At 43.0% G+C, this 19,504-nt stretch overlaps 2 protein-coding genes and 1 long non-coding RNA gene across 8 annotated transcripts in view; 1 reads left to right on the plus strand and 2 right to left on the minus strand.

Moving 5' to 3' along the window:
• Positions 1-985: 985 nt before the first annotated feature.
• On the minus strand, positions 986-5,651 carry PDCD5 (programmed cell death 5). The gene is made up of 6 exons (XM_037409274.1): positions 5,530-5,651; positions 4,328-4,368; positions 3,219-3,280; positions 2,686-2,777; positions 2,373-2,444; positions 986-1,973 (listed from the first exon to the last, which is right to left on the minus strand). The coding sequence occupies exons 1-6, from the start codon at positions 5,593-5,595 to the stop codon at positions 1,926-1,928; spliced, it is 381 nt and encodes a 126-aa protein (XP_037265171.1). The 5' UTR covers positions 5,596-5,651; the 3' UTR covers positions 986-1,925.
• A 9,332-nt stretch (positions 5,652-14,983) lies between these two features.
• LOC119157886 lies at positions 14,984-17,346 on the minus strand. The gene is made up of 2 exons (XR_005107692.1): positions 16,823-17,346; positions 14,984-15,486 (listed from the first exon to the last, which is right to left on the minus strand). It is a non-coding gene; the product is annotated as an uncharacterized LOC119157886 (long non-coding RNA).
• Positions 17,347-17,413: 67 nt separating this feature from the next.
• Positions 17,414-19,504, plus strand: part of LOC119157655 (neural-cadherin-like) — a 68,393-nt gene continuing 66,302 nt past the window's right edge. For all 6 annotated transcript variants that reach the window (XR_005107623.1, XR_005107622.1, XM_037408729.1 and 3 more), the window contains exon 1: positions 17,414-18,463. Coding sequence is in view for 4 of the 6 variants with exons in the window: in XM_037408729.1 (XP_037264626.1) it covers positions 17,425-18,463 (1,039 nt within the window). In the remaining 2 variants the exon portion in view is untranslated. The remainder of the gene's footprint in view (positions 18,464-19,504) is intronic.

Genomic DNA, 19,504 nt, shown 5'->3' on the forward strand with positions numbered 1-19,504 from the left:
TACTGTATTTTTTTAACAAAATCTGGATTTTAAGACATCTAACAGGATATATTTTTCTTTAGACTTTTGTAGAAAATGTGCAAATTTATTAGAATTAACCTGAGTTTTCTATTGTATTCCAGTATCAGAATAGTTACCCTTGTGAACCTGAGGCTACTTAAGTGACCAAATCATGCTTCAGTTTTATTCAGTGTTCAGTCTAGGACAACACCTCTTTCCAAGCATTCTGGATGTATAGCATATGTGTGAAAAAAACCCCCACTAACCCAAAACCAAACACTTCAATGCCAAACAGTTCTACCATAAACTATGGAAGGTAACTAAAAAATGTTAAGGTAAATGAAATAATTCGCAAGTTTCCTTTGATATGCTTAAACATGCTTAACCAAGCTTGTAATTAAAAAAATACCGTAATATTAAAAGATACGATGACCAAAGGCTGACTGGGATAGGATTTAGTACCCCTGGAAGCTTCCCCTAACGATCTACAGGGCAAATATGCTGAAGTCAACTCTGTAACACAATTTGTCTGCAAAGCATGTTACTGTACCATCCCGTTTAACCTCCAAAAGGCTGTAAATTAGAATAAACCCCCAAAGCATTACTTCAGATTTTGACAACTGATATTCTGGAACAGCTGTTTTAGGAGAACAGCAAGGCAAGAAAGTTTATGTTGCTGTAAGTAGGATTTGATAAACTTAGGAATATGAATGTGACGCTTGGATGCTTAGGATATATCTGCAGCCCTAACAGGAAAACTTTTAAACCATTTATCAGCACACCTTGGCTTAAAAAGTCACGTTGTTAAAGGGTCATTAGTCTCAAGAAATTTAGCATATACCCACAACATTACTAAAGTTAAGGAATCCTAATCACAAATACACACAAGCAAAATGCCCAGCCTAGTCCAAATGAAACAAAAATAACTGTTTAAATACTTTTTAACCGCATTCACACAAGATGAAAAACACCCACTACTGCTCACTTAAACAATTTTATTCTGTTCCAAAAACCACTGCAGTTGGGATCATACATGTTCCTGTTAAATTATATCAGAAAAGGGGGTTGTCGTGGTAGAGTGTTTATCAGCATGTTACAGTATTTATCCTACTTATTTCCATAACCATATTTTTGAAGAAACGTATAGCACAAGCGTGGTTTTATTTTACGCATGCGGGAGTTGCAGAAAGTTTAGGAAAACTGTCTTTTTCAAAGTAAGAAACACTCCAGCCATTTAAAAAAATGGAGGTAGTTTTAAGAATATACGATACCAAGTGTCTGAACAGTGCTGTGTTACACATTTAACTTGCTTTTTTTTGAGATAGCTTGATTATTTCATAGGGGAACAGTTGAATTGTGTGGTGGTTACAATTTCTTTACACGGACCGCCTGATAGGAAGTCCTCTGATCCAAACACTACTTTGTTACCTTCACTTTATTTTATAGATTTCCAGTAAGGACTTCAGAGCCAGTTTGCTCTGGATCGGTTTCCTGCAGGGGCTCAGGAAATCTCGTTTCTAACAGTTCCGAGATTCAGAGCCTCGAGGTAAGTCTTTAAACTCCCAGAGTGTCTGTTGCCAGCTTTACACTTGGCTCCTCCTCAGGTTATGGTATCTCCAATAGCAGCAAGTTAAGTGTGTGCAGTTGCTGAAAGCATAGCTTACACACCGAGTAAGGGGCAACAAAATGTCCATGCTAATGAAGCAGTGGGGAGCCCCACACTGCTCAGGCCTCTTCTACTACAAAAATTTTAAGTTATAAAATCCCCTTCTCAGATTTACTTTACAAGACAAGTTCATTTGTTGGCCTTTTTATATATATATAAAAAAAAGAAGCGTAAACATTTTCAGATCTTGCATTCTGCCTGATAACAGCATGTTGCCTTTTTCCAGGCCTTTTGTTTGGCAGACGGTCTTACAGTAGTATTAATAATCATCCTCTTCATCGGAATCCAGTACTTTCCTTCTGTTGAACTAAAATGAAATACAATGACACGAGAACAGAAGGGTCACAGTAAATCCAACATACAACAAGCCTTTCAAGCTCCATGCATTTAACAATGAATACTTTACATGGGAGCAGAACATTCACGCCATCACCCCACCCTGCCACATCCCTGCCTGGCCATAATGGTACGGGATGGACACAGGGTAGTGTCTACGACAGAACACCCATATCCCAGTGTCAGTATCTGCAAGTTTGATTGTTGATAAGGACTGCTACGATTTAATCCCAGCATTTATCAGTGTAGGTAAAAGAGGTGGTAAAGACAAAGTTAAGGTCTACCCTGAACTGAAATAGTCTTAATACATGCAATTCTTCTGCTCTATTTTATAACCAATGAAAATTACATTTAGCAGATAAAAGTTTACCTTTACTGTTGTTTTCTTTTCCGTTTGCTGACTCACTTTTTCAAGTATTTCTATCAAACCTTGTTCCGATACCTAGGCAAGCAAAAGAAAAGCCATATAAACACATTCTGAGAGATGCTTAGCATTGAACAACTGAATCACACTCTCCCTTCTTGTAAAAGGTGTTACATTATAGTATTTAGAAGCTCTCAATTGCTTTTTTCAGTTATTTAATTTACAAGTATTGAAAACATCCCCCCCTTCTTTTTTTTTTTGAGCGGATTAAGTTTGAAAATTAATATCTGCAAGAAACAATTAGAAAAACGTAACTCACCTTTCCAGCTAGCTGTCCAAATCTTGCCATCTGTATAAGATAATTCTCTACTGCTTTTGCTTTGTCTGGTTTCACAAGTGCTAAATTGCTTACTGCAAGAAAACCAGGCTTTGTTAGTTTTAACACATACTCAGACACCATCACTAGTAACTACAAAGTGACAAACATACTTATGAAGCTCTTCTTCATGCCAACGTCACGCAAAAATGAGAATGCCTTTTTCAATTTAATGTAAAACAGAGTTAAAATAAGAAACATAACTATCTTGTAAAATGTTTGTTCCTAATTTTGACTCTCACTACAATTGCTACTATTAATTAAAAAAAATAATTATTAACATCATTCAGATGTCAGTTACCCCCTCCCCTCCAATCACTGATACTGTCAACTGAAAAGCTGTTCCAGTTTTATCTTCCAATCAGCAATGTATTTTTCTAGTCTGGCCTCTGAACAAGCACATATATGCTGATTTGAGCAGCACTGGAACATACTAGATGAGAATTTTTTTATTAGAAATTTAATTGGATACTTACATCTTGCACGAGCTGCTTGATCAAGAACTTGAGCTAAAATAGTATTTCTTATCTCTGCTTCCCTGTAATGAAAAATCAACCACACATTAGAAGTGGGATTTCAAATACCTAAAATAATATGCACAAAACAGTAAACTCTACAGAAGACTTAATTACTTACATTTACATGATTTCTTTTATAGCATTTTGTCATGAGTAGCTTTATGTATGTTGACAAAATTACATAGCTGACAACACCTTCCAAGAAATCAAGATGGAATTTACTACTTACGCTTTCTTCCTGTTTATTATTACATCTTCAAGACAAAAGGCATGCTACCCACTGTGAAGATTCTGTATTCAGTTCCATGTGGAATTCAACCAAAGGCAGTGTTTGGTAGAGCAGGCATAAGGAATAGACCATGTGATTGCAAGACAGAACTAAACATCGTTATGGAGTAAGTCTTTATATACTTAAAGTATCTAAGTATTTGCAAAACTGGAATTGTAGTTTATGCATTTCAGTGAATACAAACTTTGACTGTGTGCAAAGTCTACCTCTTTGAACACTTATTTTCAGTTTTCCACTTGGAACAGATGCTAAACATAACACTAGGCTCTGACACAAATCCTTTTGTTTCATATTTCTACCCACAACAGATGTCCCAGAAAAATCAACTAGTAAAGCATGTTCCCATTGTGCTAAGAGAGCCAAATCCAAACTCATCACTTGGACAAAACTCCAGTTTGGAAAGAGTTCTGCCAGCCTTCGAGATCTTATATGACCAGCCCTGACCAACCCTGAAAGCCAAGGGTTTTCCATGTTCCAGAAGCAGATAACAGTGGGAGTGAGGATGCTTCCCCAAAACATCCTATTATATCACTAAGGGTCATGAGGTTATTGCACTCAGCTGAGTCCCAAAGTGAAAACAAGCTGCTACTGCTGTTTTCCCCCATGCCCTCCCACCCCAGTCAGGGTTCAGCCTGACAGCTCTGTTCTAGACATCCTAACATAGTCGTGGCTTGGGAGCCACACTTGGATCAATCAGATTTTAGCTATCCTTTCATTAAATTAAAGTAAAAGGTTCAAAATGACTAGATGTTAGACTGGAAGTCAATAGTTCTCATACCTCTGTTTTGCTTCCTGTTGCGATGGATCACCAGAAGGATCCTGAAGAATGAGATCAGAATAAATATGATCATCCAAAAACATTCCACACAGGACAGTAAGTTTAAGTATTCCAGCAGAGTCAGTGTAAGCTAAACCTGCCTGCTAAACCCTGCCTGACCACAGATGAGATCCTAAAAATAAATCTGCTGCTCTAGCAAATAAATACACCATACTATGCCTTCCTCACAAAGCAGTAACACAACCTAGCGTGATGGCTAGTGCTACTGGATCATTCCACAGATTGTTGTAGGTTTGGACATAAGAGGCCTTCCCATTAAGTCTAAGATAATAAACTTTCCCAAATTTCTGAAACACAGACAAAAAACATTTTAAACCCATTGAAGTAAGCTAAGGACAAAGGAAATTCTATGTAATGCTTTGTATTTATCAATACAAAAGAAGAAAACACATTCCTAGCATGGTATTTTGGGGCTAGTACAGGCAGCCGAGATGACTAGAAGCAAATAATAAAAAAAGAGGAAAAAAATGAAGTTTAGGTTGAATCTGCACCTCAAATTGTATAGGCAACATTTCAAGGCATGAAAGCTGAATGGGAAACCATACAGAGAGAGGAAACTGGGCTGATCATAGGTATGAAAGATCCCTTCACAGGAACAACGGAATAGACTGATACACCTCTGCTCTGGAAAGAGAGACAACTGAAAACCCTGGTGAAGGTATTCCACAAAACTGAGTGGTGAGGAAAAAGGTCGGGGCAGGCCTGAACACCTATGCGCCGAGCCGCGGGCAGCAGCCGGGGTACGCAGGGCTGGCAGCAGGGGCAGGTCCGAAGCGCCCCGAAGGCGATGGCGGCTCCGGCCGCTCCCGTGGCTGGAGCGGGGCGGAGGGGCCCGGCCGGTCCTTGCCCCTCGCCGGGCGCCAGGCACCGGGGCTGCCCTCGGCGGCTCCCGGCACAGCAGCGGGCATGTCGGGCCGATCCCTGCTCCCCGGCCCCGCTCCCCGGCCCCCTCACGGCGCGGCCCCCCCAAGGCGCGCCCGCACCCCCGCTGCTCCCCCGCGTCCCTGCGAGGCGGCCGCCGCACAGGCCCGGGAGCGGCGCGGGCGGCGGGACAGGCCCTGCCGCAGCCGGAGGGATCCCGCCCGGTCCCGGCCCGGCGTCAGCAGGCAGCGGCACGGCCGGGGGCGGGCAGCCCGCCTTACCCCGTGCTTGGCCTGCAGCTCGGCCAGCCGCTGCTGCCGCAGCGCCTCCAGCTCCTCGTCCGCCATGGCTGAGGGGCGGCCGCGCAGCCGCAGCGCCGGCACCGTACCGCGCCCGCGCGCCGCGCCAGGCCCTATCAATCCACCGTCGAACGCGCTGCCGGGCGCGGGGCGGGGCTGCGCTGGGGCCCGGCCCCGCCCTCTCGAGGCGCCACCGCCTTCCCGGCCTGGGGCCTGGGGCCTGGGGAACATGGCGGCGGTTACCGGCCCTACCCTGCGGCTGGGGGTTGCGCCCTGGCCCCCGGCTCTCCTCAGCTCCGCTCCACGCAGCAGTTGGCGGTGCTGCCCCAGCTGCTGGTGCGTGGGCTTACCTTGTCTGCGCAATGTCCCGGCCTGCCAGGCTGGCGAGCCTGCGCGCCGCTCCCTTCCCCAGCACAGTATAGCTGGCAGTGGTGATGCTGTGAGGAGAAAGGGCGGGAAATCGCAGCCCCTTCTGGAAAGCTGCCGATACCAGGAGTCTGAACCGGGCTGGGTCGGGGCAGTTCGTGCTCTGGTTCTGTTTCTGTCACAACTCAGTGCAGGATGGGTACGCTATGCCAGGCGAGCTGCTGCTAGGCTGATAGAAACAGCTTTGGTTTGGTAGGTATCTGTATCATTGTAGGCTACTACTGTTATCATCACCACTGACCCTGGACTGACAGCGCTTCAGCTGTGTGTCTCCTGTAGGTCCTCTGATTTCCTCAAAAAAAAGCGTGTGTGCAGGGGCACGATCTGGTTAAGCTTCCCGCCTGTGCAACATGGACTGGTATTTCCCTGAGCGCTGCTCCTCTGGACTCCCCAAGAAATAGTGTACTGTGCTGTGACAGCTGCTTCCAAGTGCAATCCACAGCTGGCCATCGGGACTGAAAAAAATGTGAAATGATACGGCTCCATGCCCCTCAGCCAGGGCCAGGGTCTCTTCACAGCATGGGAAGCTCACGGGGGGTGGGGGGGTGGGGTACTGGCCTTGATCAGACCAGGTACAAAGTGGCTATTGTCAACACACTTGTTTCATAGCCTCAGTCACATTAAATGAGTGGCTTTGACATCTCACATGTCAGCTTTTACTGTTGGTCAGTCACACGTTCTTTAAGTCTGTATGTTTCTCACCCATACTTTAACCAAAGAAACAACCTGAACCCCAACAGGATAAATAAGCCACAACTTCCTAAAAACAGAGGTTTCTATAAAGTTGTATTACCGAGTATTTCTGGCCTAGTTTTAAAAAGTAACAAAATGTATCTTAGTGCTTGTTTAATTAAGAACTCGTGCAGTGAATGCAGACAGTTAGTGGAGTGGAATTAATTTCCTTTGGAACTCTCCATGCTGCATGCTCCAAATGGCAGCCTCTCGGTCCTGCCTGAAAACCTTGCATCTATCCAGGTAGCCTGAGAAGCATGTTTATACCATGATAAATGTAAAGTCGGGGTCTATTTCAGGAGGGCGTTTTCTGTGGATTTCAAGGACGGTTTTGGCGCTTATTTCCACGTTAGCAGCAGAGGGAGCCCTGGTTCTACAAAAGACCTTTGTTGCTCATCCCGCCATAAACCAGAAAACAAAAAAATTGGGTTTTTTGCTGTGCAGTATGTTCTCACAGATGAAGCTTTAATCTATAGCATACATCTCTGCTGCTGTAAATTCATGCTCCATTATACCGCCATATGCTTTGCTTCAGTCAGAGAAAGCTGCAATAATCCTAATACTTCATCCAGCTTTATAGATATTTGTGTTGCGTGTTTGATTGCATATTGCTTGCTCACACACTTAAAGGTTATGTCTTAATAAGTTGTTTTAAATGAGTATATTAGCAGCGAGCTGGCATTTGATGAGTTTTTATGTTTTGAGAAGGTGGCGTAGTTATTGTCAATTACAATATGAGATTCAGGAAGCAAAGAAGAAGAGTTTGGTTCATTAAAAAAAATCTGGAGACATGTAGCACAGTGCTTTAGGTTGTGTATCATTTTTGGCTAGTCAGCTGCCTAGTTTCTTTTTCATCTGCGTAGAGGTATATATCATTACCTCTGTAAACCAGACAGCTCTTAATGTGAAAACATGAAAGAACAGATATGTGTTTTTCAGTACTGGTTAGGTTGCTTCATAGTGTTCAGGACTTTCAATTGTGCTGCAGAAATAGTGGATTCCTGAAATTTTTGTACACATGATATGTCCACAGAGTCCTGTGTGTCATTTATATTGATGAAGAACAGTAAACAGAAAAGAAATGCTTTTAAAAGACTTTTTATTTTTTAAACTTATTTTCTGATAACTGTGCATCTCCTACAGTGCAACCTAGTAGATATGGTATATCATATGTAATGTAAGTACTATATAATTATGTTAACTACATTACATAACAAACATACTGTGTATAGAAGAGAACGTTATATATTGCTAATGAATCTCTCTATACAATACAGATATATTTTTAATATGAATGTATAGTGTGTAATTTAAAAATATACATTTTAAGAGCCTTTTTTTAATATACCCTGTTTTGAGGTACTTCAACAGACAAAATTTTCCAGTGCAAAATGGGCTATTGAAAACCCTCAATATGTAGGCTTTGTTGCTTGGCGGCTTAGAAGGCAACAAATAGGATTCTGTTGTGGTAGTTAAGTTTCATATAGCATTGTGTGGCTACAATTTTGTCTTACCTGAGGCATCAGGTCGAATTTCACAGATATGAATATCAGCAAATTCAATAGGAGTTACAATTCATGTCATTAAAAGGCAAGTTTGATTTAAACACAACTGATATGGTAATACTTCTAGGGTTTTTTATAGAATCTTTAAAGATACTCAGCCATCTCAAGCTGTTTATTAACATGACATATGTTGTTCTAGAAATACTGTATCTTCTATATTCTGATAAACTAATAGCATTAATTCTTCCCATTATCAGTCACATCAGACCTTGCTAAATAACATGAGATTCATTGTTACCTCATTGGCTTAGACTGGTGTGGCTATACTGGGCTCACATAAGTAATATGGGGTGTTTATCAGGTAGATTTAGTCTGTGTTGTTATCAAGTCAAATAATTTTTGCTGAATGCTTACAACATTTGGTACTAGCAGTTGTATACGCTGCTGGTGTAAAGGTGGTTAGGGTGCATAAGCAGGTAAAGATTACATAGAAGATACAGGGCAGAAAATGGAAAGGCTAAGCATGAAGAAAGGGACAGTTGATGTGTGAACCGAGACCCTTCATAAAAGTAATAACACCAGCTGTTTTTTGAGATTGGGAAACTGGAAATGTTCATGCTTGAGTGTATGTCCATTGTTGTTGCATTCCATTAGTTAGGGTTTTATGTTGATTAGATGTGTGTATGATCCATTCCATTTGAAAATTTAGATTCTGATCATGCATGTAATATTCAGGCTAATCTTTTAGGAAAGAGGACAGTTGCCTAAAGGAACATTTTGTTACTCTGTTTGTTACTGTGATTCTTTTTTTTTTAATTACACCTATGTAATTTAGTGAAACTAATCTAAAAATTATTTCCTGAAATCTTCTAGAAGAATTAAATTTTTTAAATGGATGAAAAACAGCTCACTCTGGCACTAAAGTAACAACATTTTTTTTTAATGTGACTGCAGAAGAAGAATATTTTGAAGAGGAATACTCTGTATTCTTTAAGAATGCATTTGCCAGCTGTAAAAGATGCTCAATATCAGTTGGGTTTCAAATAATAATTCACTGTATGTATATTAGTAATTCATTCGAGGGACAGGAAAAGTTATCAATACCATTTGAGAGATGCAAAAATCTCAAGGATATTTATTTTGATAAGCAGGATCTTACCCAAGCCCTTTAAGACTTAATTTTAAACACTAGAGGGCTCTAGAAACGTCTCTGGTTTTTTTCCCCCAAGTTTTTAATCACTGTAAACAGTGTGTCTCTTTCAGCAATGCTTATGTTAACCTCATAATCATCCTTAAAATGACAGTCTATTGTAGTAATAACAGAAGAATGGCAATGCGTGAATAAGCTAATGAACAAAACATCTCCTTCCTCAAGCAGCTGTAAATAAAATAAAATAAAATAAAATACCTACAGCTATGAAAACACTCTGCAGACTTTATGTTTAGTACTTCTGATTGAAGATATACTAGAATTCCTTGCTTGATGAAATCATTCTTAGTCATCTGTGGCCTAAATTAAAATCTTAGTAAAAATTAACCACATAAGCATTGTCATTGGAATTTAAAAAGAAAATTAGCAAACACTGCAGTGCCTTCAAAATAAGCATTGCATCATTTTTCCACTTCACAGAAAGTGAAGAAAGACAATTTTTAAAAAGTAATATTTTAAAAAAAGAAAACTGAATTCAGTATTTGATGTGAGAGAAATAAAGAAAAATATCAACAGTGGAAACTAAATATATGATCTTAAATTGTTAACAGTGAATTTTAACCATCTAATTAGTTATTATGTGATCACAGTGTGCCTGTTCCAAAGCCCACTGAAGGCACAGAAAATTTATCCTTTAATTTCTATTGCTCTATAAACAAGCACACTAAGGTTAACAAGGATTATTTGCAATGCAACAATCTGAATGGGCACCTCAGTAGTGGACTTTGAATAAACAAACACGGTCTTGAGAAACATTGTTGCCAGTCTGGGTCATGAGTTTGCAAAGATTTGTATGCAACAATATCAAAGCACATTAGAATAGAACGGGAAATGAAACTATGTCGACATGTGAATCAGACGTGAGGAGATCTCAGATTGTAAAAGACAGGAATGAAAAAAGGAAAAATATTCATGACATTTTTGTAGATAGATTTTTGTATTACCTTTTATTTCAAAGAATAGACAACAAATATTTTGCAGGAATATAATCCATATAATGCCATCAAATCTGAGAAGCACACTCAAATGTTTTGTTAGGCTATATATATTTGAAGTCTGATACTGAAGCTGTGAAGTCAATGATAGTATCTTACAGATTTCAGTAGAAACTGAATCAGGTCTTAAGCCCAACGCCTGCAAAGACTTGAGTTCATGCGGAACTTTCAGCCCATGGGAAAATGCAGTGAAATTAATACATGTTTTTCCTACTTTAGGGTTGTCATCACTCATGGATTTGCTCTGCTGTGGAAGTGCCAATAGTTTAACCTGGCTGAAGACATTTAATGTGATTTTTACTGCTTTGTATACTTTGATGCCTTAGGTTTTTTTAAACATCAGCAGTATTTTTCCTTTTCCTTTATCAAGAATTAGAGCATGAATGCTTTGGGGTTTTTTTGGCTAAAACCTTATACCTTAGATTGTTCATTCTCTTTCTGGGTAATGTAATTGTGCCCACGTGAAGCAGCTGTGTTTAATGAGCTGGAGCACAGCAAAGCCAATAAAACATGAACTCTGCATTATCAGCACATATATGAAATGAGGGGTGAACTATAGATTAAAACAATATCCTGTTTTTCTTTTGGAATTGTAATATAGCACCATATTCTCCTATAATAGTATTTACTGTATTGTTACATTCCTACAAAATGAAGCACTTACTTATTTGTTGGCTTGATTAATGACAAATGTTGACTATACTGTCTTATTGTCCCATCTTAAGGACTTTCTTACTGTATTTCAGATTCAAAATAGGAATTAATTTGAACAGAACGACTGTATTAACAATCTAGAACCATTGTATTCAGCCTAGCTGAGCATGTTAGGCACTTCTGGTAAGATAAGGTCAGGATTGTGCTGCTTCCTTAGCTGTATTTGCAGCTGAACATTGCTTATTCTGAAACACGTTCCACAGCTCCGAAGTAAATCACTTGAACTATGAATAATAGGGAACAGACAGTTTAGAAATATCTCTTTAAGTTAAACTATTGTAGTTGCCAGTAGTATTGTTTTATGTAATAAAGCTAGATACTCGCACTTTTCTGAAAGTATTAATTTAGGAGTTTTAAAACTTTTGCTAAGTTTAGATATGGTAGTATACCCTTGTTGCCCACAAAATTAATTTTTGCTTTAACCTCCTGCCACAACAACCCTAAACAAACTCTTCCATATCCTTTGGATCTGATAAATTTGAAGTGTGGCTCTATCAAAAGATACTACCATGTAAAAATCAAATGCATTAACCTAGAAGTTCTCTCCTGTGTATTGAATATCTGCTTTCTTTAGTAACAAAGATAAACAATTGCTATTTCTTCACTTGTTTTTGGAAGTGACACAGGTACAAGAAGAACACTAGATTTGTTGGGTCTTTTTCTTTTTCATTGTTAAGAGAAGTATTTATTGCATTGTAACTATTAAATTTTGTTCTAGTTTATGGCAGAGACTCTAAATGGTATGGAACAGTATTGGTTCTAAATATTTACTTAAGAGTCTGTGGAATAGAAGATGCGCATTTAAAACATTTAAGTTAATCCACTTTAACTCACTGTCTGGTACCCCTTTAGGCTGCTGTTTCATGAATAGAAATGCAAAGAGAGTCACAAGGGTAAAAGGAGGCCAGATTGGACCAAATGCTGCAAAGGAAGGTGATCAAAAGACCAGAGCTTGGAAAGGCAAGGTGAGACTGGGACAAAAAGTAGTGCTTGCTCCTTTTTTACTTTTATCATTTACTGTTGCTTAGGTCAAAGTATGGTGAGAAAATCTGAGCTGACCCCTGTAGTATTTTACATACTCCACACACAGGTGAGCTAGCAGCTGTTCCAAGAAAGGGTTGTGGAAGCAGGACAAAATTCAATGTTATAACTGCATCACAAGAAAAGCAGGCGATCTGCTGCCTGAGCAGTCTTTTACCTAAATTATTTACAATAGAATTAAATAAGGGGTAGACCGACTGCCTTCAGGTTGTCTCACCACACCTTTGTATAACATGAAGGAGGATTGATGAATCCTTCATGGAGGCATCGTTCCTTACTGATTCCTTGGGCTGTGGAAACAAGGGTATTTTCTCTGTATTCTCTTGTATAGGTTTTCCATATGCCCTGATTGCAGCCATAAGCTTTGGTTTCTAAGTTGCCAGAAATAATATGCTTAATTTTTTAACATGTAAGAGCTTGAGGTGGAAGTCAGCCAAGTCAAAATATTAGTTTAGGTTTGTATCATTCAAAAGATTCTTTAATTTTCAATGATGAAGATGAGCTAGTTACTTTAAAACTTTAAAGGCAGTTTCTGCCTTTGTAGGTAGTATATCATTCTTTATTACTCACTAAACCAGAATATTTCTTATAACTGTTGATCTGACACACTTGCTAATTCTGATGTACAGTATAAGACACTTCAAATGAGTACAGACACCAGTGTTTGGTACTGCCACAGTGTTCATAGTGTGACACAGTCATTTAAACAAACATTATCTTCAAAGGATACTCTATATAAACCTGTTGTAAGTACCTTTTTGTTAAATGTGCTGATGGGTGATATTTAAAAATTTGGTTTGTACCGCTTACAAGCAAACCCCTCTCAAACCTAGAAAATCTGTGTGCAAGAGTGTTACAGTGGATCTAGGTCAGTCCATCTGTGCCTTTCAGAGCTACTGACTTTGGCAGATTTGGGCTCCCTGATTTTGTAGCAGTTGTCTGCTCCAAACCCTGGAGGCCTTAATATCCCAAGCCATAGGGCTACAGTCCATATGAAGTGCTTCCCAGAACTGCACAATCTGGAAGGCCAGGTTTCTCAACATCCCTTTAGGCAGGATACTGAGAAGCTCACCAGAAACCTGCCCGGCTTCTGCTGGAACCTTGGCAGAATTGAACCAGATAAGTTTTCTTTGCCAAATCTGCAAATTCTGACAATGTGTTCTCATTAGTTCTGCTGAGGTGAAAATGGTATGGAAATCTGAAACCCAGAGAAATGTACTGACCAAAACAAAAAATATTGAAATTTTGGTGAATTACACTTATAAATAAGAAATCCAAGCAAGAATGAATTGATTTTTTCTGTTTACTGCATGTATACAAATAATTGAAAAATACTCTAAGCAAGGTTTACTAAGATTTAGTGTCAGGCTTATGCATTCATTCTGTTTTATATATTGAATGCAAAAACAGCAGTCTGTTTCTCACATAGACTTTTTATTAAGGCCTTTATAGGGATGAAGCACAGTTTTGAGAAAGATGGGTGTTTAGAGAGTAGTATATAAAGTTATTTACTAAAGTAATTATTTTTAAAAAAAGCGAACTGACTCTGTCAGCCACGTAAGTAAAAATTCTGATTAATAAAAAAACTTTTATCATGTGAAAACTTAGGATTTTTAAGAAAAGCTTTTCTGTAAAGATTTTCAAGCTATTTACTGAGATTATTAATAATGTAATTAAACTGGTAAGTAGTAAGGCACCAGCCAGGGAAAACAGAATGAACCATTAGAGTGTTTATTCAGTGAGAATTTATTGTGACTTTATTGTCTGATTTCAGCACAGCTCAGATTTCACTTTTTTTATATGTATGTATAGCTCAATTAATTTAACGATAAATTATGTAGTGAGGTGTTTCTGACTGTATAAGTATACCCACTTACATAGATTATTGTAATTAAAACATTTATTCTAACCTTCTTGGACTTGTATATCGCACACTGTTCTTGAGAGCAGAAAGGGGCTTCCAGCTGGTTGAAATGAACTGGAAAGTAATTGTTATAAAATACTGAAAGATATTGAAAATATCTCAGTTTTTTGGTTTTGGAGGAAGGATTCTGCATAAGAAGGTGTTTCTTGCACTCATTCAGCTGCTAGATTCCAGGAAAAAAATGTGAAGTATAGTGGGAAAGCTGCATAAAGAGCTAGCAAGGATTAGACAACAGCAGCTGTACTTCTGAATAATTTAGGCTTAGTTTACAAAATTATACAGGAAAGGATTATCACTTGCAGTTGCATTTGAGAAAATGGAGCTACAAGTGTTGTTATAAAACGTGACAATGTACAAGCCATCTAAAATAGCACAGGGACTATCTTGTCCTGGCTTTTACAGAGAAAAAAAGAGGGAAACTTCTAATTACTGTATTGAAAGACGCACACAGGTAATTCAACGCAGGAGCAAGAAAAGAATTCTTGCTTTAGTGCAATAGCTGGTGCTTCTTGACTGTCAAATCCAAAATTAGAGCTAACAGAAATAGAAGGCATTGCTATAAATGGGAGAATGGTCTGGAACATTCAGAGAACCCTGATGAGAGTGCTGTTGAACAGTCAGGAAAAGGAAGCAAACAATGTGTCAAGTTTATTATACTCTCTAGATTGGCTATCTCAAGAAACTCGTGAAATTGAAGAGCTGAGGAGCTTGCATTGTAAAGTTGGTGCCCATATGGTCAGAACTTGTGGAGATGGGCTGAAGCCAGAAAGATTCTGACTGTACAAGTATCCAGGGCACCAATTTAGATTCCCACTAATTTGTAGAGTCAGTAATAGGATTAGAGTCTCAAGTATTTGCCTACGATTACCATAGGGCAGTGAACTATAAAAATCAATAACCTTTTATTTTTTAACAAACAACAGTATAAAGCCTCTATTTTCCTAAAAAACCCTTGTGAAATCTCTGAGTTTTCTGTCTACATGCTGGTTAAAATAAGGTAGGTTGAATTCTGCATGTGAAACCGTGAAAGAGGCTCATCTTTAAAGTCAGTTAGAACCATGTATGTGTCTAAATTAATTCAAATGTCTGTTGAATTTTTGATGCAGAAATGAATGAACTTTCAAAATGTAGTGGTCTTCCTGGTATATTTTCACAGTTTTTTACAGAGAGAAATCCTAGTGGATGTAGAAAACAGGACTCACTGAAATGATCCCACAAAATGGCTCGATCAAATTTTGATCAAATATTAGTTGTAGATTCTTCATAGCATCTTACTAGTCAGGGAACTGTTGGAAAAGTTCCTTTTATTTTGGAGCCATATAAAACCTTGAGTCCAATCTGTATCGCCCATTGTTCTGTACACAAGCCATAGACTTCAGACATTTTCTAAGTCTGGGGGGAAAAAAAAAAAGCCACCACAAAAGCACTGAAGATAACATCCTGTATAGGGGGTTAGGGGGGTGCATCTATACAAAGATTTCAAGGACATTTTAACTCTGTGAAGCAAACTTCTGGTAAGAATTTGCATTATCTGACCTTTGTACATCAATATAACTGTAATATTTTAATTTTTTTTGAAGAATGTATGTTGGCTATTATTATTATTGCTAATTAAAATGAAGATTCAATTCTGTTAGAGAAATGGATGAAAGATTGACCCATTTATTATTTCATCCTAATCAAGACATCCATGCCTGCATTGGAATTCAGATACAGCAGCTTCTTACACCATGGCTTTTATACCAAAGTAGAATTGAAAGTGCTTGAAATCTCAGGCATGTTTGAGGCATGGGAGAAACAATTCCTGTTTAGTACTCTAGATCAATTTATTTTGTTCCAGGTAGGTGGTTCTGCCTTTCTGATGGGCCACCAGAGCTTTATCATAATACATAATGTAGCACTGTTCCATCTCAGGATGGCGTGTCGTCAGCCCTTTCCACCCTCTTCTGTGCTTCAGTGCATGTTAGGGATAGATGTTTTGGTTTTGGAAGTTCTTGTGCCTGTTCCGTTCTGTGGGAGTTACCCTGCCCTGGACCCCGAAGAAATTTGTCAGTCTGAAATCGCTGCTGACTGTTGGTGTGAAAGGGGAGGAAGGCGAGCACAGCTACTGTGCAGCCAACAGTAGGGTGCTGCTTGATTGGAAAAGGACAGACACAGTATGAGCCATAAACGGAGACAATATATTAATGCGTGAAGCTGATGATTTGTATCTCTGTTAATTACTTGCAGGATGAAATGCAAGGTCGCTCTTGTGGTAGTAGAGCACTTGGATTTTTCATTCAGAGTCTCTCTCAGTCTTCCTACTTGATCCTGGACTCCCATTTCCCCATAAAGGCTACCAACTTCTGTAAAAGGCTAATCAGGAAGGTACGATATTGCGCATACAAAGTTTTTTGCAGTTGTGGGTGGGAAGTATAAGGAAAATGCAGTGTCTGTTTTATAGGAAAAGTAACCATTATTTACCTAACACCTAAGTTATTATAGGAAAAGTAACCATTATTCACCTGAGTCTAATGACATTTGAGAAATTTCGCTAATACAGAGTATCTCTTTTTGCTTTTCTTTAATCTCGGAATTAATCTTAAGTGATTTATGTACGGCATGATTAATATTAAGTGATTTATGTATGGCATGAGCCCATTTTATATTGTGTTTGACTTCACTCTTGAAAGCACGATTCTGTTTTGGAGAGGAACTGCTTATTATAGTAGCATTTCCTGCCACCTACCTGACTTAGGTAGTCAGTCAACTTTAGCGGTGAAATTCAGTCTTGCTGGGCTTTCAGTTTTACTCACTGGCGCCGAAAGTTCAACGCTGTTGAAGAAACGTTGGATTCTGTTTCTCCCCGTTTACCACGAGCAACATCCTCTAGTTAAGCTGCATTTCACCTAAAAATCTGCTTTACCTTTACAAATCTGGAGGTGTTAGGGAGCTGGTTGTGACTAAGGACGTACCTTCAGGCCAGTGCCATCGCTCAGGCACAAGCTGTGGGGCAGAGCGGGACTCTGCAAAGCGCAGCTATCCAGAAGCCGACAGGACAACGTTTCCAGCAGGTGCCCGAGCGCCGGGGGAGCCGCGGGCCGCCGCCCGGATGCCCGGGGCACGCGGCCGAAGGTGGCTGTGGGGAGGGCGGGGGCCGCTGGCGCAGGAAGGGAGGCTCGTGCCCCGGCGGGGCCACCCCAGGGCGGAGGCGGCTCAGCCCGCCCGCAGGCGGCAGGGCGGCGACCGGCACCGCCCCGCGCCCGGCCCGGCCCCGCGGCCCCTCCTCGCCCGCCCACTCGCCGCGCCGCTGCGGGAGCCCAGCCCGGCCGGCCGCCGCTCGCCGCCGCCATGGGCCCCGGCGGAGCCCGGCGCGTCGCCGGCTGCCTGCTGCTGTGCTGGGCGCTGGCCGCCGCCCGCGCCGCCCCGCGCCGGACACCCTCGTTCGGCGGCCACGTCGCGGAGAACCGCCCGGCGGGCACGCGTGTGCGCGGGCTGAGCATCCCCCTGACGCGGCTGGGGCCCGAGCCCTGGTGCGCCAAGGTGCAGGGGCGCCGCTGGCGCCTGCAGCTGCTGGGCGAGGGCCACTCGCACTTCCAGGTGTCGCTGCACGCCCGCACGGCCCGCGTCTGGCTGCGCACCCGCCGCCCGCTGGACCGCGAGGCGCGGGCGCTGTACGCGCTGCGCCTGGGGCTGTGCTGCAAGCGCTGCGTGCCGCGCGGCGCCGCGCCCGCCGAGCTGGCCGCCCTCACCGTCCGCGTGCTGGACGACAACGACAACGCGCCGCGCTTCGTCGGCGGCCCGCGGCCCGGCGTCACGCAGCTGCGCGTGGAGGAGACGCTGGCGCTCAAGTCGCAGGTGTGGCAGGCGCGCGCCGAGGACGCGGACGCGGGCGCCAACGCCGAGCTGCGCTACTTCGCCCTCCCGCGCAGCGCGCACTTCTTCGTGGTGCCGCGCAGCGGGCGCGTGGTGCTGGTGCGCTCCCTGCTCCACCTGCGCGCGCCCATCCCGCTGCGCCTCTACGCGCGGGACCGCGGCCGGCCGGCGCTGCGCAGCGAGCCGCTGGAGCTGGAGGTGCTGCCGCAGCCCAAGCGCCTCCCGCCGCCCCGCGCCGCCGCCCGCCGCCGCCGCCGCCGGGCTCCGCCGCCGCCGGGCCCCGCCGCCGCGCCGCTGGCGCTCTCCCTGCCCGAGGACGCCCGCCCGGGCAGCCGCCTGGCCGCGCTGGCCCCGGCGCGCTTCGCCTCCGCCTGGTTCGAGCTGGTGGCGCCGCCCGTCGAGGAGTCGCCGGTGCGCGTGGAGCGGGAGACCGGCGAGGTGAGGCTGGCCGCGGGCCTGGACCGGGAGGCGGCGGCCGCCTGGGAGATCGTCGTCCGCGTCCGGGAGCGCCGAGGTAGGTGCGGGCGGGGGGGGCGCGGGCGGCGGCTGTGCTCGCCCCCGCGGCAGGGCGCGCGTCCCGGCGGGCAGCCGGGCCGGTGTGTGCGCTGAGGGGCGGCCGGCGCCTGGCGGTAGCTGAGCGCGGTGCGGGAGGCAGCCTTCCTCACGTCGTGGACGTCGCAGCACTGTCGGTGACGGGAGGCGTCACGCGGCAGGGGACGGGGACGGTACCGCGCCGTGGGAGCGCGGGGAGCGGTGGGGCCGCTGGCGGAGTTCGGCTGCTCCACCTGTTGCGGTTCTTACCCCTCAGCGAGCGGCACCGCAGCGTTCGCTCGTGGTACAGACGCGTTGAGACAAAGCGTGCGGGATGCACCGCACTTCTTACACACAGGTGTTCTCTGCCGCGGTGCTTCCCGTCGCTCTGATCCCGTAAGAGCTGAAGTTGAAGCGTGCAGCTGAAGTCACTGAGGGCTGAGTCGTTACTAAAGTTAAGCAAGTTTGAATCACAAGCGCGATGTGAGTTTTTGCAGGATTGGTGCCTTTGTGTGGAAGGGGCTGCTCTTTTTTTAAAAATCGGAGGGGTCCGATGTGCGCGTTTGTGGTTTAAATTGCCCTCATTCACAGGGTCTTACTCGCGTTAAGTAGAATAGCTCGTTTCATTTATCTCTGGCCGATTTCACCTATTAGTTTTTCAAATTCTTTTATAATTTTGAATTGTCATCTTGGTTAATATTTTTCACCAGTGAAAACAGAGCTTAGTTTAAGCATAGTTTCTGTTCACTGCGTGATGGATGTCTCTGTACACTCACCTTGTCTCTTGTTATTTTCCTGTCGCTTGTGATTGTAACAGTGTTCTGACAGTTGTCTGGAATGTGAGTATTCTGGGGGAAATTGTATCAGCAGGGATGAGGTGGTTGGCTTGTTTTCATCTTGGAAAGGTTTGGAAAGGGGGGTTGTATTATGTGGTTTCTGGTGCTTGTGAATACCTGACTTCGCAGCAGTGCAACTGCTCAGAGTAACGTGTGTGAGCCGCAGAGCAGCGCAGGCGGGGGGATGG

The sequence above is a fragment of the Falco rusticolus genome, chromosome 15 (genome assembly GCF_015220075.1).
Source record: "Falco rusticolus isolate bFalRus1 chromosome 15, bFalRus1.pri, whole genome shotgun sequence".
NCBI classification, from domain to species: Eukaryota; Metazoa; Chordata; class Aves; order Falconiformes; family Falconidae; genus Falco; species Falco rusticolus.

Coding starts and splice junctions, on each gene's coding strand:
- PDCD5 (XM_037409274.1), bottom strand. CDS start 5,595: ATGGCGGACGAGGAGCTGGAGGCGCTGCGGCAGCAGCGGCTGGCCGAG. Junction 4,369..5,529: donor AGCTGCAGGCCAAGCACGGG/GTAAGGCGGGCT, acceptor CTCATTCTTCAG/GATCCTTCTGGTGATCCATC. Junction 3,281..4,327: donor CAACAGGAAGCAAAACAGAG/GTATGAGAACTA, acceptor TTTTCATTACAG/GGAAGCAGAGATAAGAAATA.